This window comes from Phyllobates terribilis, unplaced genomic scaffold (assembly GCF_046119375.1).
Source record: "Phyllobates terribilis strain yellow unplaced genomic scaffold, ASM4611937v1 Scaffold_5__5_contigs__length_657084704, whole genome shotgun sequence".
Lineage (NCBI taxonomy): Eukaryota > Metazoa > Chordata > Amphibia > Anura > Dendrobatidae > Phyllobates > Phyllobates terribilis.
Genome location: NW_027362765.1, coordinates 41,757,099 through 41,781,652, shown reverse-complemented (window position 1 = coordinate 41,781,652; position 24,554 = coordinate 41,757,099). Strand labels below are relative to the sequence as shown.

The window sequence follows — 24,554 nt, the reverse complement described above, 5'->3', positions numbered from 1 at the left end:
CTGGAGCGGTGAGCAAAGGGTCAGAGCTGAGCGAGACTGCCGGAGCAGTGAGCAAGGAGTCAGAGCAGAGCAAGACTGCCGGGGCAGTGAGTAAAGGAGTCAGAGCAGAGCGAGACTGCCGGAGCAGTGAGCAAGGAGTCAGAGCAGAGCGAGACTGCCGGAGCAGTGAGCAAAGGAGTCAGAGCAGAGCGAGACTGCCGGAGCAGTGAGCAAAGGAGTCAGAGCAGAGCGAGACTGCCGGAGCAGTGAGCAAAGGAGTCAGAGCAGAGCGAGACTGCCGGAGCAGTGAACAAGGCAAAGCAGGCTAGAACCGCCGGAGCGGTGAGCAAGGCAGAGCAGGCTAGAACCGCCGGAGCGGTGAGCAAAGGCAGAGCAGGCTAGAACCGCCGGAGCGGTGAGCAAAGGCAGAGCAGGCTAGAACTGCCGGAGCGGTGAGCAAAGGCAGAGCAGGGGGGACAGGGCTCTGTACACATGGAACAGACAGGAAGGGAAAGGCAGAACCAGATACCCACAGGGTACTTGCAGTGAAGTAGCGAGTGGACCACAAACTCACAAACGGGAGTACAGTGACAACGAGCAGGAGTTAGGTACGAGTTCAGACTCTGCAGGAAAAGGAAAGGTACGGACATAGAGAAACACGGGAAACAGGCTAGAAGAGTATACAGACAAGAACAGACACAGTAGCAAGATACAGGAGCGGGTCTAAGTAGCAGCCCCTAGAAGGCGGGAGGAACAGGCTTGGAGCGTGTTCAGACAGGACAGGCAAGATACAGGAGCGGGTCTAGGTAATCGGCCCCTAGAAGGCGGGAGGAACAGGCTAGGAGTGTGTTCAGACAGGACAGACTAGATACAGGAGCGGGTCTAGGAATGCAGCCCCTAGAGGGCGGGAGGAACAGGCTAGGAGCGTGTTCAGACAGGCCTGGAAATACCGCCTCCAGGATAGGCAGACAAGAGAACACAGAAGGGACCTGGCACATTCAGAGTGCAAGAGCACACTAAATGAAACACAATGCTCAGGCAGGGATTGATTGGAGCAGCTGGGTTAAATACCAGGTGACAGACAGCAATAGGCTGAGGACGCACAAGGGGTGTGCCTGCAGCAGGTACAAAAAGCAGGAAGTGATCGGGCGCCGCCCTTAAGCAGCAGAAACAGACACAAACAGACAGCATGGAGGGAAGCCAGAGAGACATTCTGGAATGGAGATCAAGTGCGCGCTCTTGCACAGTGGGAGATGGACGACTATGCAAGGATGCCGCCAGGTATGTTACAGTCGGGAGTTGCTGCAGAAGAACAGGGACCTGTTCTCAGAATTGCCGGGCTGCACAAGTGTCATAGAACAAAAAATTCTGACAGAGCCACATGTGCGGGTGAACTTTAAGCCCTATCGGATACCTGAGGCCTGACGAGAGTTGATCTCCAAAGAGGTGGCTCGTATGCTGAAGCTCGGTGTCATTGAAGAGTCCAAGAGCGGTTGGTCGAGCCCGATTGTCCTGATCCCAAAACCCGATGGCGAATGGAGATTTTGCAATGACTATCGGAAATTGAACAAAGTCTCCAAATTCGACGCGTAACCGATTCTGCATGTCGATGAGCTGATCGAGAGACTTGGGCCAAGTACATAACAACCTTGGATTTGACGAAGGAATATTGGCAGATCCCCATGGCACAGGGAACCAAAGAGAAGACTGCGTTTTCTACGCCGGACAGATGCTTCCAGTATGTCCGGATGCCGTTTGGACTACAGGGGGCCCCTGAAACCTTCCAGAGAGCCATGGATCGCATCCTTGCATCCCATAAGAAATACGCTGCAGCATATCTGGACGATATTGTTATCTTCATCCCAGACTAGGAGAGTCGTCTGGAAAAGGTCCAGGCGGTGTTTGATGCTTTAAGGAAGGCGGTGTTTTAAATAAACCTGAAGAAATGTGCCATGGGGAAGAAGCCAAGTACCTCGGATATGTAGTGGGTAGAGGCGAGATCAAACCCCTAATTACTAAAGTGGAAGAAATCCAAACTTGGCTGAGACTGCTGTCGAAAAAGCAAGTTAGAGCCTTCCTAGGGAACGTGGGATACTACAGGAGGTTCATCCCAAACATTGTCATGATGGCTGCACCCCTGACTGACCTCCTTAAGGGGACAAAATCTGCCATGGCCAAGTGGACTGCAGAGGCGGAGACGACCTTTCAAAAAATGAAAGTGGTTCTGTGTAGGCAACCGGTCCCGGTTGCCCCCGACTTCAAGAAAGAGTTTATACTCCAGACAGATGCCTCAGATGTCAGTTTGGGAGCAGTCCTTTCCCAGGAGATACACGGGAAGGAGCACCCTGTTTTTTACCTGAGTAGAAATCTGTCCTCCTGCGAGAAAAATTATTTAGTGATAGGGAAGGAGTACTTGGCCATAAAGTGGTCGGTGGACACGTTACGGTACTATCTGTTAGGTCGAAAATTTAGATTAGTATCTGACCATGCCCTACTCAGATGGATAAGGGAAAAATGCCAGGGTCATCTGCTGGTTTTTAGCCTTACAGGACTTCATCTTCCATGTAGCACATAGAGCAGAGAAGCTTCATGGTAACGCCAATGCCCTCTCGAGAATCCCCTGTCTGGTAGTAGAAGGTGCCAAGCCCCATGGCTTTAGGCAGAGGGGGAGGTATGTAAGGTGGCTAATGGTCGCGTAGTCGATGGGAGGTGTCTGTGATGTAACCCGGAGTATTTTCTTTAGTGCACGAAACCACTAAGAGGACTAATTGGTGCACCTGGGACCGGGTTATGGGTAGTTTGAGAGATGGGCGGGTCTTGCTACCCACATACCTCACCTCTGGGTGTGGTTACCAGACTATATAATGGAGGCTGTTGTTTGGCTCATGGTCTGTGTGTCTGGAGGGAGAAGGCCTCCTGTGTGTTGTTGTCTCCAGACTGGGCCATGTACTGGATGCCTACCAGTCTGTGTGACCACAGTGCTGGCCAACCAGATACTAAGCTAAAAGGACAGTTTTCGTTGTTTTGGCCTCCACTAAAGGCTGTTTGTTTGCATTTTGCTTTTGACGGTTTATGAAGCCAGTAAACCGCTATGGACATTTAAAGGAACATGCCTCCTGTTTGCCTCTCATCGCACCTGAGTGAGTACCATCCCTACAATATATAGCTATGGCTAAATAGTTGGTAACTGGTGGTAAACACAATCTGTTTAATATCACATTGAACTGTCGTTTTATTTAAAAAAAACTGTCCAAAAATTATCCTCCTTTGGTGGCAGATGCCTTCCATGCTGGTGTTTATACACATACGGTGTATATGGAAGCAGCAAAAGCTTAATCATAAGCGATGTTCCAAAAATTATACATTTTTTCTGCATTACAACCAATTTTCATGCATTAGGAGAGGGGGGTGGGCTTGCGGAAATCCTTCTGTCTCTTCATATGCAAATTGTCTTTTCAGAGAGGAATAGGACTTGAACTCTAGTGCCACCTATTGGAAGTAGCAATCCTACCAGTCAATATCGACCCTTTTAACGAGTAGTGCAATCTAACTTTGGATAAAAGCCAAATCAGAATCTCAATTTGCAGACATGGTGTTTCGGGGTATTGCCCCTCGACAGTGCAAAGTATGAGAACTGATCTGGCTAGATGAGAGGCTAAAACTGGGATCTCTGTCTCTTCATGTAATCCCAGCACCATGACAACCAGCACAGCAGAGTCCTGCATCCACTGAGGCCCCTGATCATGTGACCCCCTGACTCCTCCCCTCCTGTGACCTCATCACAGGTCCTGTGCGCACAGAACAGCCATATATGTGGTGGCGGCTCTGCAGGTGGAGGTATGTGGAGATCCCCCATTACTGGGCGCAGGGGGCATTAACCCCTCCATTCCCGGAGATAGTGCCCCCTCCCCCAGGTCTCCCATGTGTATATGTACAGTAATATAACGCTGGATGTGCTCATGTATACAGGGGACATTAACCCCTCCATTCCTGGAGATAGTGCCCCCTTCCCCCAGTTCTGCCATGTGTATATGTACAGTAATATAACGCTGGATGTGCTCATGTATACAGGGGGCATTAACCCCTCCATTCCCGGAGATAGTGCCCCCCTCCCCCCAGTTCTGCCATGTGTATATGTACAGTAATATAACGCTGGATGTGCTCATGTATACAGGGGGCATTAACCCCTCCATTCCCGGAGATAGTGCCCCCCTTCCCCCAGTTCTGCCATGTGTATATGTACAGTAATATAATGCTGGATGTGCTCATGTATACAGGGGACATTAACCCATCCATTCCCGGAGATAGTGCCCCCTCCCCCAGTTCTGCCATGTGTATATGTACAGTAATATAACGATGGATGTGCTCATGTGTACAGGGGACATTAACCCCTCCATTCTTGGAGATAGTGCCCCCTTCCCCCAGTTCTGTCATGTGTATATGTGCAGTAATATAACGCTGGATGTGCTCATGTATACAGGGGGCATTAACCCCTCCATTCCCAGAGATAGTGCCCCCTTCCCCCAGTTCTGCCATGTGTATATGTACAGTAATATAACGATGGATGTGCTCATGTATACAGGGGGCATTAACCCCTCCATTCCTGGAGATAGTGCCCCCTTCCCCCAGTTCTGTCATGTGTATATGTACAGTAATATAACGCTGGATGTGCTCATGTATACAGGGGGTATTAACCCCTCCATTCCTGGAGATAGTGCCCCCTCCCCCAGTTCTGCCATGTGTATATGTACAGTAATATAACGCTGGATGTGCTCATGTATACAGGGGGCATTAACCCCTCCATTCCCGGAGATAGTGCCCCCTTCCCCCAGTTCTGCCATGTGTATATGTACAGTAATATAACGATGGATGTGCTCATGTATACAGGGTGCATTAACCCCTCCATTCCTGGAGATAGTGCCCCCTTCCCCCAGTTCTGCCATGTGTATATGTACAGTAATATAACGCTGGATGTGCTCATGTATACAGGGGACATTAACCCCTCCATTCCCGGAGATAGTGCCCCCTCCCCCCAGTTCTGCCATGTGTATATGTACAGTAATATAACGCTGGATGTGCTCATGTATACAGGGGACATTAACCCCTCCATTCCCGGAGATAGTGCCCCCTTCCCCAGTTCTGCCTTGTGTATATGTACAGTAATATAACGCTGGATGTGCTCATGTATACAGGGGGCATTAACCCCTCCATTCCCGGAGATAGTGCCCCCTTCCCCCAGTTCTGCCATGTGTATATGTACAGTAATATAACGCTGGATGTGCTCATGTATACAGGGGGCATTAACCCCTCCATTCCCAGAGATAGTGCCCCCTTCCCCAGTTCTGCCATGTGTATATGTACAGTAATATAATGCTGGATGTGCTCATGTATACAGGGGGCATTAACCCCTCCATTCCTGGAGATAGTGCCCCCCTCCCCCAGTTCTGCCATGTGTATATGTACAGTAATATAACGCTGGATGTGCTCATGTATACAGGTGACATTAACCCCTCCATTCCCGCAGATAGTGTCCCCTTCCCCCAGTTCTGCAATGTGTATATGTACAGTAATATAACGCTGGATGTGCTCATGTATACAGGGGGCATTAACCCATCCATTCCTGGAGATAGTGCCCCCTCCCCCCAGTTCTGCCATGTATATATGTACAGTAATATAACGCTGGATGTGCTCATGTATATAGGTGACATTAACCCCTCCATTCCCGGAGATAGTGCCCCCTCCCCCAGTTCTGCCATGTGTATATGTACAGTAATATAACGATGGATGTGCTCATGTATACAGGGGGCATTAACCCCTCCATTCCTGGAGATAGTGCCCCCTTCCCCCAGTTCTGTCATGTGTATATGTACAGTAATATAACGCTGGATGTGCTCATGTATACAGGGGGTATTAACCCCTCCATTCCTGGAGATAGTGCCCCCTCCCCCAGTTCTGCCATGTGTATATGTACAGTAATATAACGCTGGATGTACTCATGTATACAGGGGGAATTAACCCCTCCATTCCCGGAGATAGTGCCCCATTCCCCCAGTTCTGCCATGTGTATATGTACAGTAATATAACGATGGATGTGCTCATGTATACAGGGTGCATTAACCCCTCCATTCCTGGAGATAGTGCCCCCTTCCCCCAGTTCTGTCATGTGTATATGTACAGTAATATAACGCTGGATGTGCTCATGTATACAGGGGGCATTAACCCCTCCATTCCCGGAGATAGTGCCCCCTTCCCCCAGTTCTGCCATGTGTATATGTACAGTAATATAATGCTGGATGTGCTCATGTATACAGGGGACATTAACCCCTCCATTCCCGGAGATAGTGCCCCCCTTCCCCCAGTTCTGCCATGTGTATATGTACAGTAATATAATGCTGGATGTGCTCATGTATACAGGGGGCATTAACCCCTCCATTCCCGGAGATAGTGCCCCCTCCCCCAGTTCTGCCATGTGTATATGTACAGTAATATAACTCTGGATGTGCTCATGTATACAGGGGACATTAACCCCTCCATTCCCGGAGATAGTGCCCCCTCCCCCCAGTTCTGCCATGTGTATATGTACAGTAATATAACGCTGGATGTGCTCATGTATACAGGGGACATTAACCCCTCCATTCCTGGAGATAGTGCCCCCTCCCCCCAGTTCTCCCATGTGTATATGTACAGTAATATAACGCTGGATGTGCTCATGTATACAGGGGACATTAACCCCTCCATTCCCGGAGATAGTGCCCCCTTCCCCAGTTCTGCCTTGTGTATATGTACAGTAATATAACGCTGGATGTGCTCATGTATACAGGGGGCATTAACCCCTCCATTCCCGGAGATAGTGCCCCCTTCCCCCAGTTCTGCCATGTGTATATGTACAGTAATATAACGCTGGATGTGCTCATGTATACAGGGGGCATTAACCCCTCCATTCCCAGAGATAGTGCCCCCTTCCCCAGTTCTGCCATGTGTATATGTACAGTAATATAACGCTTTATGTGCTCATGTATACAGGGGGCATTAACCCCTCCATTCCTGGAGATAGTGCCTCCTTCCCCCAGTTCTCCCATGTGTATATGTACAGTAATATAACGCTGGATGTGCTCATGTATACAGAGGACATTAACCCCTCCATTCCCGGAGATAGTGCCCCCTTCCCCCAGTTCTGCCAAGCGTATGTACAGTAATATAACGCTGGATGTGCTCATGTATACAGGGGGCATTAACCCCTCCATTCCCGGAGATAGTGCCCCCTCCCCCCAGTTCTGCCATGTGTATATGTACAGTAATATAACACTGGATGTGCTCATGTATACAGGGGACATTAACCCCTCCATTCCTGGAGATAGTGCCCCCTTCCCCCAGTTCTGCCATGTGTATATGTACAGTAATATAACGCTGGATGTGCTCATGTTTACAGGTAATATTAACCCCATCATTCCCGGAGATAGTGCCCCCTTCCCCCAGTTCTGCCATGTGTATATGTACAGTAATATAACGCTGGATGTGCTCATGTATACTGGGGACATTAACCCCTCCATTCCCGGAGATAGTGCCTCCTCCCCCAGTTCTGCCATGTGTATATGTACAGTAATATAACGATGGATGTGCTCATGTATACAGGGGGCATTAACCCCTCCATTCCTGGAGATAGTGCCCCCTTCCCCCAGTTCTGTCATGTGTATATGTACAGTAATATAACGCTGGATATGCTCATGTATACAGGGGACATTAACCCCTCCATTCCCGGAGATAGTGCCCTCTCCCCCAGTTCTGCCATGTGTATATGTACAGTAATATAACGCTGGATGTGCTCATGTATACAGGGGGTATTAACCCCTCCATTCCTGGAGATAGTGCCCCCTCCCCCAGTTCTGCCATGTGTATATGTACAGTAATATAACGCTGGATGTACTCATGTATACAGGGGGAATTAACCCCTCCATTCCCGGAGATAGTGCCCCCTTCCCCCAGTTCTGCCATGTGTATATGTACAGTAATATAACGATGGATGTGCTCATGTATACAGGGTGCATTAACCCCTCCATTCCTGGAGATAGTGCCCCCTTCCCCCAGTTCTGTCATGTGTATATGTACAGTAATATAACGCTGGATGTGCTCATGTATACAGGGGGCATTAACCCCTCCATTCCCGGAGATAGTGCCCCCTTCCCCCAGTTCTGCCATGTGTATATGTACAGTAATATAATGCTGGATGTGCTCATGTATACAGGGGACATTAACCCCTCCATTCCCGGAGATAGTGCCCCCCTTCCCCCAGTTCTGCCATGTGTATATGTACAGTAATATAATGCTGGATGTGCTCATGTATACAGGGGGCATTAACCCCTCCATTCCCGGAGATAGTGCCCCCTCCCCCAGTTCTGCCATGTGTATATGTACAGTAATATAACTCTGGATGTGCTCATGTATACAGGGGACATTAACCCCTCCATTCCCGGAGATAGTGCCCCCTCCCCCCAGTTCTGCCATGTGTATATGTACAGTAATATAACGCTGGATGTGCTCATGTATACAGGGGACATTAACCCCTCCATTCCTGGAGATAGTGCCCCCTCCCCCCAGTTCTCCCATGTGTATATGTACAGTAATATAACGCTGGATGTGCTCATGTATACAGGGGACATTAACCCCTCCATTCCCGGAGATAGTGCCCCCTTCCCCAGTTCTGCCTTGTGTATATGTACAGTAATATAACGCTGGATGTGCTCATGTATACAGGGGGCATTAACCCCTCCATTCCCGGAGATAGTGCCCCCTTCCCCCAGTTCTGCCATGTGTATATGTACAGTAATATAACGCTGGATGTGCTCATGTATACAGGGGGCATTAACCCCTCCATTCCCAGAGATAGTGCCCCCTTCCCCAGTTCTGCCATGTGTATATGTACAGTAATATAACGCTTTATGTGCTCATGTATACAGGGGGCATTAACCCCTCCATTCCTGGAGATAGTGCCTCCTTCCCCCAGTTCTCCCATGTGTATATGTACAGTAATATAACGCTGGATGTGCTCATGTATACAGAGGACATTAACCCCTCCATTCCCGGAGATAGTGCCCCCTTCCCCCAGTTCTGCCAAGCGTATGTACAGTAATATAACGCTGGATGTGCTCATGTATACAGGGGGCATTAACCCCTCCATTCCCGGAGATAGTGCCCCCTCCCCCCAGTTCTGCCATGTGTATATGTACAGTAATATAACACTGGATGTGCTCATGTATACAGGGGACATTAACCCCTCCATTCCTGGAGATAGTGCCCCCTTCCCCCAGTTCTGCCATGTGTATATGTACAGTAATATAACGCTGGATGTGCTCATGTTTACAGGTAATATTAACCCCATCATTCCCGGAGATAGTGCCCCCTTCCCCCAGTTCTGCCATGTGTATATGTACAGTAATATAACGCTGGATGTGCTCATGTATACTGGGGACATTAACCCCTCCATTCCCGGAGATAGTGCCTCCTCCCCCAGTTCTGCCATGTGTATATGTACAGTAATATAACGATGGATGTGCTCATGTATACAGGGGGCATTAACCCCTCCATTCCTGGAGATAGTGCCCCCTTCCCCCAGTTCTGTCATGTGTATATGTACAGTAATATAACGCTGGATATGCTCATGTATACAGGGGACATTAACCCCTCCATTCCCGGAGATAGTGCCCTCTCCCCCAGTTCTGCCATGTGTATATGTACAGTAATATAACGCTGGATGTGCTCATGTATACAGGGGGTATTAACCCCTCCATTCCTGGAGATAGTGCCCCCTCCCCCAGTTCTGCCATGTGTATATGTACAGTAATATAACGCTGGATGTACTCATGTATACAGGGGGAATTAACCCCTCCATTCCCGGAGATAGTGCCCCCTTCCCCCAGTTCTGCCATGTGTATATGTACAGTAATATAACGATGGATGTGCTCATGTATACAGGGTGCATTAACCCCTCCATTCCTGGAGATAGTGCCCCCTTCCCCCAGTTCTGTCATGTGTATATGTACAGTAATATAACGCTGGATGTGCTCATGTATACAGGGGGCATTAACCCCTCCATTCCCGGAGATAGTGCCCCCTTCCCCCAGTTCTGCCATGTGTATATGTACAGTAATATAATGCTGGATGTGCTCATGTATACAGGGGACATTAACCCCTCCATTCCCGGAGATAGTGCCCCCCTTCCCCCAGTTCTGCCATGTGTATATGTACAGTAATATAATGCTGGATGTGCTCATGTATACAGGGGGCATTAACCCCTCCATTCCCGGAGATAGTGCCCCCTCCCCCAGTTCTGCCATGTGTATATGTACAGTAATATAACTCTGGATGTGCTCATGTATACAGGGGACATTAACCCCTCCATTCCCGGAGATAGTGCCCCCTCCCCCCAGTTCTGCCATGTGTATATGTACAGTAATATAACGCTGGATGTGCTCATGTATACAGGGGACATTAACCCCTCCATTCCTGGAGATAGTGCCCCCTCCCCCCAGTTCTCCCATGTGTATATGTACAGTAATATAACGCTGGATGTGCTCATGTATACAGGGGACATTAACCCCTCCATTCCCGGAGATAGTGCCCCCTTCCCCAGTTCTGCCTTGTGTATATGTACAGTAATATAACGCTGGATGTGCTCATGTATACAGGGGGCATTAACCCCTCCATTCCCGGAGATAGTGCCCCCTTCCCCCAGTTCTGCCATGTGTATATGTACAGTAATATAACGCTGGATGTGCTCATGTATACAGGGGGCATTAACCCCTCCATTCCCAGAGATAGTGCCCCCTTCCCCAGTTCTGCCATGTGTATATGTACAGTAATATAACGCTTTATGTGCTCATGTATACAGGGGGCATTAACCCCTCCATTCCTGGAGATAGTGCCTCCTTCCCCCAGTTCTCCCATGTGTATATGTACAGTAATATAACGCTGGATGTGCTCATGTATACAGAGGACATTAACCCCTCCATTCCCGGAGATAGTGCCCCCTTCCCCCAGTTCTGCCAAGCGTATGTACAGTAATATAACGCTGGATGTGCTCATGTATACAGGGGGCATTAACCCCTCCATTCCCGGAGATAGTGCCCCCTCCCCCCAGTTCTGCCATGTGTATATGTACAGTAATATAACACTGGATGTGCTCATGTATACAGGGGACATTAACCCCTCCATTCCTGGAGATAGTGCCCCCTTCCCCCAGTTCTGCCATGTGTATATGTACAGTAATATAACGCTGGATGTGCTCATGTTTACAGGTAATATTAACCCCATCATTCCCGGAGATAGTGCCCCCTTCCCCCAGTTCTGCCATGTGTATATGTACAGTAATATAACGCTGGATGTGCTCATGTATACTGGGGACATTAACCCCTCCATTCCCGGAGATAGTGCCTCCTCCCCCAGTTCTGCCATGTGTATATGTACAGTAATATAACGCTGGATGTGCTCATGTATACAGGGGGCATTAACCCCTCCATTCCCGGAGATAGTGCCCCCTTCCCCCAGTTCTGCCATGTGTATATGTACAGTAAAATAACGCTGGATGTGCTCATGTATACAGGGGGCATTAACCCCTCCATTCCCGGAGATAGTGCCCCCTTCCCCCAGTTCTGCCATGTGTATATGTACAGTAATATAATGCTGGATGTGCTCATGTATACAGGGGACATTAACCCCTCCATTCCCGGAGATAGTGCCTCCTCCCCCAGTTCTGCCATGTGTATATGTACAGTAATATAATGATGGATGTGCTCATGTATACAGGGGACATTAACCCCTCCATTCCCGGAGATAGTGCCCCCTTCCCCCAGTTCTGCCATGTGTATATGTACAGTAATATAACGCTGGATGTGCTCATGTATACAGGGGACATTAACCCCTCCATTCCCGGAGATAGTGCCCCCTTCCCCCAGTTCTGCCATGTGTATATGTACAGTAATATAACGCTGAATGTGCTCATGTATACAGTGGACATTAACCCCTTCATTCCTGGAGATAGTGCCTCCTTCCCCAGTTCTGCCATGTGTATATGTACAGTAATATAACGCTTTATGTGCTCATGTATACAGGGGGCATTAACCCCTCCATTCCTGGAGATAGTGCCCCCTCCCCCAGTTCTACCATGTGTATATGTACAGTAATATAACGCTGGATGTGCTGATGTATACAGGGGGCATTAACCCCTCCATTCCTGGAGATAGTGCCCCCCTACCCCCAGTTCTGCCATGTGTATATGTACAGTAATATAACGCTGGATGTGCTCATGTATACAGGGGGCATTAACCCCTTCATTCCCGGAGATAGTGCTCCCTTCCCCCAGTTCTGCCATGTGTATATGTACAGTAATATAACGCTGGATGTGATCATGTATACAAGGGAGGTCACTCTGGTTTGGGGACATGACGCTTTCTATCTGGGGTAGAGATTGTAATATTTTGTGTTTTTTTACAATCATGGAAATATAGAAAAATTAAAATTATGTCATCTGAAAATATCATTAAAATCTTCTGCTCTACTAAATTCCTGGAGGCTGCATTGACAGTGAGAGCCGTCAGTCAGTCTTCACCGCTGACAACAAGCCTTTCTCTATTTGCATCTTTGAATTCCCAGAGGAGCATTGCATGGCCTATAAAAGTCTCCTTACTCCTGCTCAGCACTCTCCACAAGGAGAAATGTTCCCCCTTAGGCCACATTCACACATTCAGTATTTGGTCAGTATTTCACATCAGTATTTGTAAGCCAAAATCAGGAGTGGGTAATAAATACAGAAGTGGTGATGTGTTTCTATTATACTTTTCTTCTGATTGTTCCACTCCTGATTTCGGCTTACAAATACTGATGGGAAATACTGGCCAAATACTGAATGTGTGAAGGTGGCCTTAGACTCTTTATCAGAGGCACTTAGCCTAAAACCCAGAAACATGTCAGAAGAAGTATGCAAAAGAACATCTAAAGAAGCTTGATACACTTTGGAAACAAATTCTGTGGACCAATTAGGTTCAAATAGAACTCTTTGGCCACAATAATCAAAGATATGTGTGGGAAAAAAAAAGGGCAAATAATTTCAGCTAAAGAACATCTCGCCAAGCATGGCAGTGGATCAATCATGCTTTGGGGTTGTGTTGCAGCCAATGGCACGGGGGAACATTTCTCAGGTAGAAGGAAGAATGGATTCAATGACATTTTAAACAAATTCTTGATGCAAACATAACACCATCTGTAAAAAAGCTGAAGTTGAAAAGAGGATGGCTTCCACAAATGGATAATGATCCTAAACACACGTCAAAATCCACAATAGACTACCTCAAAAGTCGTAAGCTGAAGGTTTTTCAATGGCCCTCACAGTCCCCTAATCTGAGCATCATTGAAAATCTGTGTCTAGACCTCAAAATAGCAGTGCATGCAAGACGACCCAGGAATTTCACAGAACTGGAAGAATTTTCCAAAGAAAAATGGATGAAAATACCTCAAACAAGAATTGAAATACTCTTGTCTGGCAACAAAAAGTGTTTACAAGGTGTGATACTTTCAAAAGGGGATGCTACTAGATACTAACCATGCAGGGTGCCCAAACTTTTGCATCAGCCCATTTTCCTTTTTGTAATTTTAAAAATGTAAAAACTGACAACATATATATTTTTGCCTAAAATACAAAGAAAATGTGTCATCTTTAAATTTTGGCCTTTTAGAGATCATTTCATCTTCAACTTCCTTAGTTGTTCACAATAACAGTAATTTTGACCAGGGGTGCCCAAACGTTTACATGCCACTATATATATTGTGGGGTTTCTACTCACGCGTAAAGAGGCAAAACAGGAAGCATGTTCATTTAAATGTCCATGTTGGTTTATTACTTCATAAACCAGGCAAAAGCAAAATGTAAACAAACCGCCTTTACTTCAGGCAAAACAAAGTAAAGAGTCCTTAAGGCAAAGTCTCTGGTTAGCCAGTCCTGTGGGCACACAGGCTGGATAGTGTCCAGTTCACTGGCTCAGTCAGGAGACCACAACACACTGGAGGCCTTCTCCCTCCAAACACACAGACCATGTGCCAAACAATGGCCTCTATTTTATATCTTAACCACACCTAGAGGTGAGGTATATGGGTAGCTAGACCCGCCCATCTCTCCAACTACCCATAACCTGGTCCCAGATGCACCAAACAGTCCTCTTAGTGCTTACGTGCATTACAGCAACATTCGGGGTTACATCACAGAGGACAGCCATCTCTTTGATACATACCGCCCATTGGCTATGTGTCCGTTAGCCACCTTACAATATATAAAATAATATACAGCAGAAGAATCTCTATTCATAAACAATAAAATATAACTTTTATTTAATTATTGTTAAAATATTACTAAAAGAACCTGAGCTCAAGACATACAACACAGTCACACCAATATAATAAAGTGCTCAATAGTGCCAGTGCTCTAAGAAGGTTCAGTCTCACCTAGTTGCTCACAGTTTAAGCACCGTCTATTGCTGGATCCAGAAAGAACAGGTTCAACAGGAGAAAAATTAACCCTGAAATCCCTGTCGTGCGCTTACAAGGGCAGTACCCAAGCTTATACCCTAATGTGTGACCCCCGAAAAAATCCCTCCCGACGCGTTTCTGCCCCAGTTTTGGGGTCGCATCTGGGGTGTGTATTTGTCAGAGGGAAAGGTACAAAGAGGGGATTACTAAGAACCGCCTCCAAAAAATAAGGGGTAAAGCCGGACCTGCTATAGTAATGTGGACATTTCTTCCAGTCGGGTCCTATCTTTTCCTCACATTTGCCCACTTACCCATTGTGGATTTCTACTAACATAGTCCTCTAATGAACCCCAAACTAGGAGGGGGAGAAACCCGTTGGGACAGTTGGCACTGTTTGTGTCATCACTTGGGACATTTGGAAACTTTGTGTCATCAGACACTGATAAGTCTATTGCTTGGCATCAAATTGATACACCTTAGATGTTGTTGATAATAACTATGCGGTTAATACCTCAGATATCGATATCCATAGAGGAATTGTGAATCATACAGACAGTCTTTTGTTTGGTCTTTATATATTGAAATTTTATTGAGTGGAAACCTGTGATTTGGTGTATCACTCATTGGGATATTGTTCCCCCTTCCTTTGATTGTATGAGCCTATTTATGGTGGTGGGGGCATATTGTTGTCCTCTCCATGCTCTATATCTATTGGCACTGTTGCACTTTATTGCTCTCCCTATTTTCTACTGCATTAGCCTGCCTACGGCGGTGGGAGCAAGGGGGTGCTCTCCTTTCTGTTGGTACTATTGTACTTTATTGTGGACGTCCTGCTCTTATTAATATCTGTACTGCCCCCCTGATACCTTACAATATCAGTACGACCGCATGATATCTATTTTGAATATAAAGATAGGGCGGCTTGATTTATGTCAATAGCTGCACACTCTAAATACCTGCACTGATGGTATTCTCGTAATTTTTGTTATCCATCCCTTTAAACCTACTGAGAGACTGCTAATATACCGCTTTTTTTCAGTAGACTCAGCGGGGTTGAATTTGTACCACTGCCTGGATCGAATTTTCTTTTGATGACTTTTTATGCATATGTATGTCTGTTTTAGGGGACAATAGGGTCAGAGAGGGAAAGTCGACATGGAGCAGGGGCACCAAACCGTATTGCTAAGGTGTTAAATCTCCGCTGTCAGGTAGTTCCCAGCATATTAGGGAAATCTAGGGATTGCCTGTATGCTTTTTCTCTCCATATTTACCCTGGTACAATTACCCCAATACATTTTTACCTATTTTTATGGGTAGTGTCTTTAGTTATATTGACTAGAACACTTACAGCTATATTTAATAAAAGTTAGATTTTAAGGGGTTGTCTTTCTTTGTTTGCTTTGGTTTATGAGTATACCCCACCCTCTTTCTCCTGCCTTTTGGTATATGTAGTAATAGAGTCACAGCATAAGTTTGTACTGCTTTTACTCCTCAAATACATACAGTGAAAGACTGAAGAACATTGGGCCCACCGGAGGATTTGATTCTCTCCTACTCGAGAGCCCCATAGCAGCTGCAAAGTTTGCATTATGAACTCTCCTGAAGGAGAAGCCTGGGCCCACTGAAGGATTCTCCTGTTCTCTGGTGGGCTGGTCCAACCCTAAATACATATACAGCTATATGAAAGTTCCTCTGTTTATCATGTGGTCGGAGATGTTTAGAGATGCTCTATCAGATAGCGTGCTCACATGAATGTCTGCCAATACTTCCTGGGCTGCAGTAATGTCACTGTTAATGGTATGAATGTCAAAACAGGATAAGAAGTTCAATGTTTCAGAAATGAAATTTTTCTACTTCAAGGAATTGGTTTCACTCCAATGCTGCAGTCCTCATATAGCCCCCTGACTTCACATGCTCTGGTGGAGCTCTACTTTTTCAGTTATACATACAATGGATTCTCTTGTCATTCCAGTTAAACATTAGTATTCCTATGTATTACTTTTAATTAAATTTTTCATTATCTTGCATAAACACGTGCCATGCTACTGTATTGTTTTAAAATATATTTGCGTACGAGCGCTATCTCTGTTTTTCACGGATAGCGCTCATACCTATAATAGTAAATGGGTCATTCACATGGGTCTGTGATTTTCCGTGGACCTCGCAGAGACGGGTCTGATTTTTAACCGTGTGTCAAATGAAAATTGACAATGTAAGTCCTATGGGTCCTTGAAAATATCAGACAGAACTCGAATCCCATATTTTCATGGACTGCTAGATAATAAAAGACTAGAGAATATTTTTTTTCACAAACGAGAAAAACTGATGACACTTGGACCAAACTCAGATGAAACTCTGACCAAAAAACTCGGTGTGTTTTTCTCTTACATTAAAAAAAAACTGATGTATCAGTGAGGCCCTGTATTGTAAGTGGCTCACATAAAACCTGGATGCACCATAAACTTTCCTCTAGTATGTAACGGGTCTGGGAGGTGGAACCTCTGAGCTACAATACAAAGGGGCAGTCCTTGTAAGGAAGCGGGTGGCTCCCAGGGAAGGTGGGCAGGTAGTCACGGCAAGTGACAGGGACAGTCTCTGGGTAGAAGGGCAGGAGGATGCGGCAAATGACAGGGACAGTCTCTGGGTAGAAGGGCAGGAGGATACGGCAAGTGACAGGGACAGTCTCTAGACAGACGGGTGGTCACGGCAAGTGACGGCAGAGCCTCCAGGTAGGCTAGCAGGCAGGTAGCAGATGTGCGCTCCCAGGTGAGCGGGCAAGAGTCTCTGGACAAGCAGGTGGTCACGGCAGTGACGGCAGGGCCTCCAGGTAGGCTAGCAGGCAGGTAGCAGATGTGCGCTCCCAGGTGAGCGGGCAAGAGTCTCTGGACAGGCAGGTGGTCACAGCACGTGACGGCGGAGCCTCCAGGTAGGCTAGCAGGTAGGTAACAGGTGAGCGCTCCCAAGTGAGCGGGCAGACTGATCCATAGACAGACTGGCAGAGCTGGTAGGCAGACTGTCGGACCGCAGATAGATAAGTATCAGGCAGGAATCTGGCAGGTGACTGGCAGGTAACTGGTAACAGGACCTGAGGGCTGAAGCAGAGTTGAAAGGCTTTGCAACAACATTGCTCGGGCACCTCCATTTTGGAGGAGGTGCCTTATATATGGAGAGGTCCTCCAGCCATTGGCCGGGGACTCCTTAGGACGGCGCTCGGCCCCTTTAAGAGAGGGGGAGCGCGCGCGCCTTAAGCACAGTGGCCGGGAAGGAGCGCGCGCTGCCAGCAGAGCGGGAGGAAGATTCCGGGCACGGAGAGGTGAGGGGAACGGCGTACCTGCCTATCAGGAGGCAGGGACGCCGACGCTACATAGTACAGATGTCAGTTGCTGGTTTACAACTCTTACATACTGTGGTCATTGTAGATGAAGTTCGGCACTGGTTGTTCTCGTCCTCTGTGACCAGTGATTAGCTGTAGCGTTCATGTGAAGGTATGATATGCTCTGTCATTAAAAGCATATTCTCAGCTGGTGTGTTAAGGAGCACACAGCTTTCCAGTCTCTTTCACTTCCTGGTTTCAGGCAGAGGGCACTCCTCCTTGAGTGACAGTTTTGATCAGAAGCAGAGCTGTAGCATTAGCAGAACTTGTGTTGAGCTAGAAACAGATTAATCTATCAGTGGTTTGTTCTGAAATGTACACTGTAACCCCTATATTTACATTTTGAGATAATAGTGACTTTGGACAAGCCCACAGCTCAGGAAAGTGAGAGACATGAGAACTGCTCTTGAAGCTGCCAATGGTGGGAGCTGATGATTTTGAAAGATATATAGCAGCTTGTCAGGAGCTGAGAGGGAGGGATTTGAGCAGCGAACTGCTGTATAGAAAACAATGGACTGGAGAAAGGTGGCTGGGATCTTAGGAGTTAACTCTTCAGCCTGTAATGTAGCTGCTGCGTATGCTCAGCCAAACTCTAGAAGCTGATCTTCTTGGCAGCAACCTGTACACTATGTTGGATAAAAGCTTTCATATCAGGAGAACACGGCAGATAGGTAAAGCAAGTCAATTGTAAACTTGCATATTTAAATACTTTCTAGCTAACTAAAGCAATTTAATGACAAGAGAATACCCCTATGAATATTAGAGAGCTGCTTTATAACTCTTCATATGTTTCCTCTTATTTCCAGAAATTTTATTTTTTATTTTACATTTTCTCATCTTCTCATTCAGACTTCTACAATATCGGATCCTCTCTGTGGGGATCTTCTGTATAAGAGAATTTTCCTGATTGATCCATCTTCCATCAAAGATGGATAAGGACAAAATGGCAGAGAGGATATTACACCTCACCCTAGAGATCCTCTTCCGGCTTACTGGAGAGGTGAGAGATTCTGATGACGTCACATTACATCATTCTTATCTATGGGAATAACAGAAGGACAGAACTGGAGCGGTGAGGACTCTGGAAATGTCTGTAGTGAGATTTATTAATGTGTTTCTCCATAACCAGGATTACACAGTAGTGAAGAAGACCTCTAGTGAGCGCTGTCAGGCCCCTGTGTCTGAGGGATTGGGAAGACCCCTGAGCCCAATCACTGGGCCTCCACCTCACCCCCGGATACATGAGGACATCAATGACCAGAAGATCCTAGAACTCACCTACAAGATGATTGAGCTGCTGACTGGAGAGGTGACACTGCTGGGAATGCTGGGACGTTATACAGTAATGCTATGAAGGGATCGGGTATGACAGTATCATTGTATGTGTCAGGTTCCTATAAGGTGTCAGGATGTCGCCATCTATTTCTCCATGGAGGAGTGGGAGTATTTAGAAGGACACAAAGATCTGTACAAAGACCTTATGATGGAGGTTCCCCAGCCCCTCACATCACCAGGTAATAGACAGTACTAAATACACACGGCCTATAATTATCTGTATGTAAAGAATGAATTCAGTCCCTGTATGTGTTTCCTCCAGTTCTATCCAGTAAGAGGACAACACCAGAGAGATGTCCCCGTCCTCTTCTTCCACAGGACTGTAAACAAGAAGATCCCAATGTTCCTCAGGATCATCAGGTAGATAGAGAGAAAGTGTCATGAGATCTCCTCTATGATGTATAGACGGCTGTGAAGGTCTTGTGCTCAGTCTTGTTTTATCCACCAGTATTATATGTTTTATACTTGTGTAATGAGAACGGTGGAGATGGCAGGATTAGAGCTGATCATAGATGTGACTTCTCCATCTATCTGTGACTTTTACAATATTTGTTTCAGGGTGAAGATCTGCCCCATATTAATACTACAGAGACATGTGTGAGGGATGATGAGTGGTGTAAAGAGGAGATTCCTACAGATGACTACCCAGGTGAGTTGTAACCTCTAAATGCAAAAAAGTGAAAGATTCTTCTCAGTCACTGTTTGGTACCATTTTGTGTGACTTGTGAGTTCTGGGATTTTTCAGCTTTAGATTCACCTCCTGCCAAAATACTAAATAAATATGCGTTAAAATATGATATTGCTACAAGTGATGAAAAAGGATGCAAAAATACAGTAGAAATTTGTCAGAAGAGGGAATAAAAAAATGAATGGTTTATTTTTTAATCATTTTAAGTGGTTAACCCCTTTCCGACCTTGTCAGTAATAGTACGTACAGTAGCTGCACCCTGGGCCTATAGGGCCAGTTACGTACTATTGCGCACGGTTTTTAATGCAGTCCCTCGACCGAAGTCGCGGTGACCGCATTAAATTTATGGCACCATCTTACCTTACAGGGTAGATTGCGCCGTCATCCTGGGGGGTGTCGCCGCCCCCCCGCTACCACGATCGCTGTGATTGGCTGTTCAATTCTGAACAGCCAATCACAGCATTTCTCACTGTTCTGGCAATCAGATTGCCGGAAATAGTGATGTGCTCCTAGGCTGTTGCTAGGAGACCCCAGCCCTCTCCCCAACCCGCTATGATCGGTACGATCGCCGATCACATCACATCGATCGCACCACTCATAGCGCGACCGCGCGGAGACAGGGCGGTCACGGGGCAGTGACCAGCTTGTGACCTGCCTGTCACCGCCCCATGACCCCCTGTAGTGTATTTCCAGGCCCCAGCCACCTCTGATTGGAGCGATTGATCATGACTTCGATCGCTCCAATCAGAGTACCTGAACACAGGTGACAGGGCGTCTGTCACCTCCCTGTGACCCCCTGTGATGCTGCCCAGGCCCCAGCCATCTCTGATTGGTGCGATCGATGTCATCATCGATTGCACCAATCAGAGTACCTGACCGGGAGGTGACTGGGTGGTGACCAGCCTGTGACCTGGCTGTCACTACCCTATCACCCCCCTGTGACCGCCCGGCAGATCCTCACATTTGGTGAGGATTTTCTACAGGGCGGTCACGTCTGATCTGCGCTGTGCTAGGCCTTGTAGTGCCACAGAATTTTCTGTGACACTACAAGACCTTTCTCCTACCTGCTCTGGTCTTCTGGATTTGCTGCTCCGGTGTCCTGCTCCAGTCCTGCTGCGGTGTCCTGGATCTCCTGCTCCAGTCTGATTGGGTCTTCGGTGTCCTGCTGCTGCTGGGCTCCTGCTCTTGATCCTGCTGAAAAAAGAACAGAGAAGACAAGTCAAAGTTATAATTTTCTGTGAAGCACCTGGGGGTTCAAAGTGCTCACAACACGTCTAAATAAGTTCCTTAAGTGGTCTAGTTTCCAAAATGGGGTCACTTGTGGGGGGGTTTCCACTGTTTAGGCACATCAGGGGCTCTCCAAACACGACATGGGGTCCACTGTCAACTCCAGCGAGTTTTGCATTGAAAACATCAAATGGTGTCCCTTCCCTTCCGAGCCCTGCCGTGCGCCCAAACAATGGCTTTCCCCCACATATGGGGTATCAGCGTACTCAGGAAAAATTGCACAACAACTTTTGGTTTCCAATTTCTCCTGTTACCCTCGTGAAAATAAAAAAATTGGGGTCTAAAGTAAAATTTTAGTGAAAAAAAGTTAAATGTTCAATTTTTCCTTTCACTTTCAATTAATTGCTGTGAAGCACCTGAAGGGTTAATAAACTTATTGAATGTGGTTTTGAGCACCTTGAGAGGTGCAGTTTTTAGAATGGTGTCACTTTGGGTTATTTTCTGTCATAAAAAACCCTCAAAGTGACTTCAAATGTGACGTGGACCCTAAAAAAAATGGTTTTGTAAAGTTTGTTGTAAAAATGAGAAATTGCTGGTCAACTTTTAACCCTTATAGCTCCCAAACAAAAAAAAATTTTGTTTCCAAAATTGTGCTGATGTAAAGTAGACATGTGGGAAATGTTATTTATTAACTATTTTGTGTGACATATCTCTCGGATTTAAGGGCATGAAAATTCAAAGTTTGAAAATTGTTAAACTTTCAAAATTTTTGCCAAATTTCCGTTTTTTTTCACAAATAAACGCAAGTGATCTAAAAAAATTTTTACCACTATCACGAAGTACAATATGTCACGAAAAAAACAGTCTCAGAATCAGGGGGATCCTTTGAAGCGTTCCAGAGTAATTACCTCATAAAGTGACAGTGGTCAGAATTGTAAAAATTGGCCTGGTCATTAACGTGCAAACCACCCTGGGGGGTAAAGGGGTTAAAATAGGTTTTAACATCAGTTATAGCAGAAGTTTCAATAAAATACAACAGTAAATAGTCCTTTTCATGTTGATATATCATTTCTTTGAGCTTCGAAAATACCAAAGTAACTAAGATAATCAGGTTAATCCTAACAAACACTCCAAATAACACAATGTTCTTGGAACTTAGCAGAAGTCATCTCCATCAGAACCTCCCTTAATTGTTATCTCAGCTATTTTTGGAGTTTACAGCTGCGTATTGTCCTTTTGCACAGTATCTCAAAGTTTGGTTAATTTCAAAGAGATTAAGACAATCCTTTTGCATTTTTTTCACAGCCTTTAATATTTGTTGTTGTCAAAGTGTGTTAGAAGCAAAAACATAAGGACATGAACTGGAGTATAAGTTCGTATGCATACTACAGTACGTCAACGTATAGGTGCATGTTCACACTGGCCACTAAACAGACAAAACCTTAGATAAAAACAAAATGAGCAAATACTTTGCAGTAAGTTAATAAAGAAATAAATAGCAATAGTGAATAAAAATAACATAGGGAACTTAGTTAACATAATTTTGATTAAAAATAAAAATAAAAACCATCCTAGAACATCAAGATGACCCTATTCAGGATGGTTTAAATCTCTAGTATTAAAACCTTACCATATCTCAAATGATGTAAATGTGAATAAGGGCTGAGCAAGACCGAGGCCCAGACTAATGGACACCCAGCTATGGAGGGCTATAATAATGTAATGCCCAGCTTAAAGAAAAGGGAGCCTACACCCTTGTGTGCATTGAGTACAAAAACCTAAAGAGATGAACTAGAATATAAGTTGGTATGCATGCAACGTGTAGGTGCATGTTCACACTGACCACTAAACAGACAAAACTTGATATAAAAACAAAATGAGCAAATACCCTGCTATTAGTAAGTAAATAATAGTTTAACATTAGAGGTTAGGGTCACCTTGAAGTGGTGGGATGACTTTTACATTTTTTTTTCATCAAAATTATGTTAACTGAATACCCTGTGTTATTTTTTTTGCACTTTTGCTATTTAATATTTACTTATTGCGGGATATTTGCACATTTTGTTTTTATCTTATGTTTTGAAGTTTGTCAGAACATCCAAGACATCTGGATAGATGTTCATAAGAATTTGGAGGCTGTTGCTAACTCAAGTAGTGTTGCTGACAAACATCAGCGTCCAGATCTCATTTTTTTTTTTACCATTGGATACATTTTGGTTGTCTACAGAAGGCATCCATTTGAAAGTTACAGTTGCAAGCTAAATTATTCAACCCCATTGCCAATTTGGTTCATTAGCAAAATGTGCAAACTTTCTGCTGTTTGCAATAAATCAATGAAACCAGAAAAATGTAATTAGCTCATCGCCACCAAAGTAGTTTTGCCAAATTCAACACATAATTCCACTTTTATTGATTAATGCAGTTTTATAATTATCCACTATTTTACAACAAGTATCTCTAGTACTTAGTAGAGCCCCTCCGGCTGTTATGACCTACTGCAAACATGATGCTTTCCAAGACTGCAACTTCTTGCAATGTTTTTAAGGAACTTTTGCCCATTCCTCTTGGCAATGGCCTCAAGTTCACTAATATTCTTGGGTTGTCAAAAGAGTGGTCCAAAAAGTTAGAAGATATCCTTGCCTTGCACAATTAAAAGACGTAAAAAGATCTTAAAGGCATTGAATGATGGAATATATTTAGAAGCATAGTCCACAAGTTAAAATTAAAGGAACACTGGCCAGCCACACTGCCTGGATGGAGCAGAAAGAGGAAGATATCACCGGCTGCCACCAGATTATTATTATTATTTATTTATATAGGGCCATTAATTCCATGGTGTTGTACATAAGGAGGGGTTAGATAACAAATACAGATATCACTTACAATAAACAAACTACCAATGATAGGAATGGTACATTCTATTCTATTCTACAGGAATGGGGAAGGAGACAGTAGGTTGGGGGGTTGCAGTAGCTCCGGTGTTGTTGAGGTGGCAGCAAGCAAGGTCATGGCAGGCAGTAAGCTTGTTTGAAGAGATGGGTTTTTGGGTTCCGTCTGAAGGATCCAAATGTGGTGGATAATTGGACGTGTTGATGCACAGAATTCCATAGGATGGGGGATATTCGGGAGAAATCTTGGAGGCGATTGGGTGAGGAACAAATAAGTGTGGAGGAGAGAAGTCTTGGGAGGACCGGAGATTACGTAAGGGAGCCAGGTGGTCAAAAACCCTCGAGTGACTGCAAACAACCTGCAGCAAGACTTGGTGGCAACAATCACTAAGGTTTCAGTTTGCACAAATTCATAATATACACCAATGGTCTTCATGCCGGAAGAACACAAGTAAGCTGCAAAAGGTTTTTGATCCTGTTCTATGGAGCAATGAAAAAAAAATTGAAAACTTTTTGGGCCTATGAATCAGTGGGATGCCTGGAGAAGGAAGAA

The 24,554-nt window shown here is 45.6% G+C and overlaps 2 protein-coding genes across 2 annotated transcripts in view; both read left to right on the top strand.

Annotated features, from left to right (window-relative positions):
* Positions 1 to 24,554, top strand: part of LOC141270646 (uncharacterized) — a 264,404-nt gene that overhangs the window by 112,962 nt on the left and 126,888 nt on the right. The gene's annotated exons all lie outside the window — the stretch shown is intronic.
* Positions 3,748 to 24,554, top strand: part of LOC141270676 (gastrula zinc finger protein XlCGF66.1-like) — a 28,542-nt gene continuing 7,735 nt past the window's right edge. Inside the window, exons 1-6 of the mRNA XM_073680773.1 lie at positions 3,748 to 3,816; positions 18,713 to 18,863; positions 18,993 to 19,172; positions 19,254 to 19,377; positions 19,461 to 19,558; positions 19,757 to 19,847. Of these exons, the coding sequence (XP_073536874.1) occupies positions 18,792 to 18,863; positions 18,993 to 19,172; positions 19,254 to 19,377; positions 19,461 to 19,558; positions 19,757 to 19,847 (565 nt within the window). The 5' untranslated portion in view covers positions 3,748 to 3,816; positions 18,713 to 18,791. The remainder of the gene's footprint in view (positions 3,817 to 18,712; positions 18,864 to 18,992; positions 19,173 to 19,253; positions 19,378 to 19,460; positions 19,559 to 19,756; positions 19,848 to 24,554) is intronic.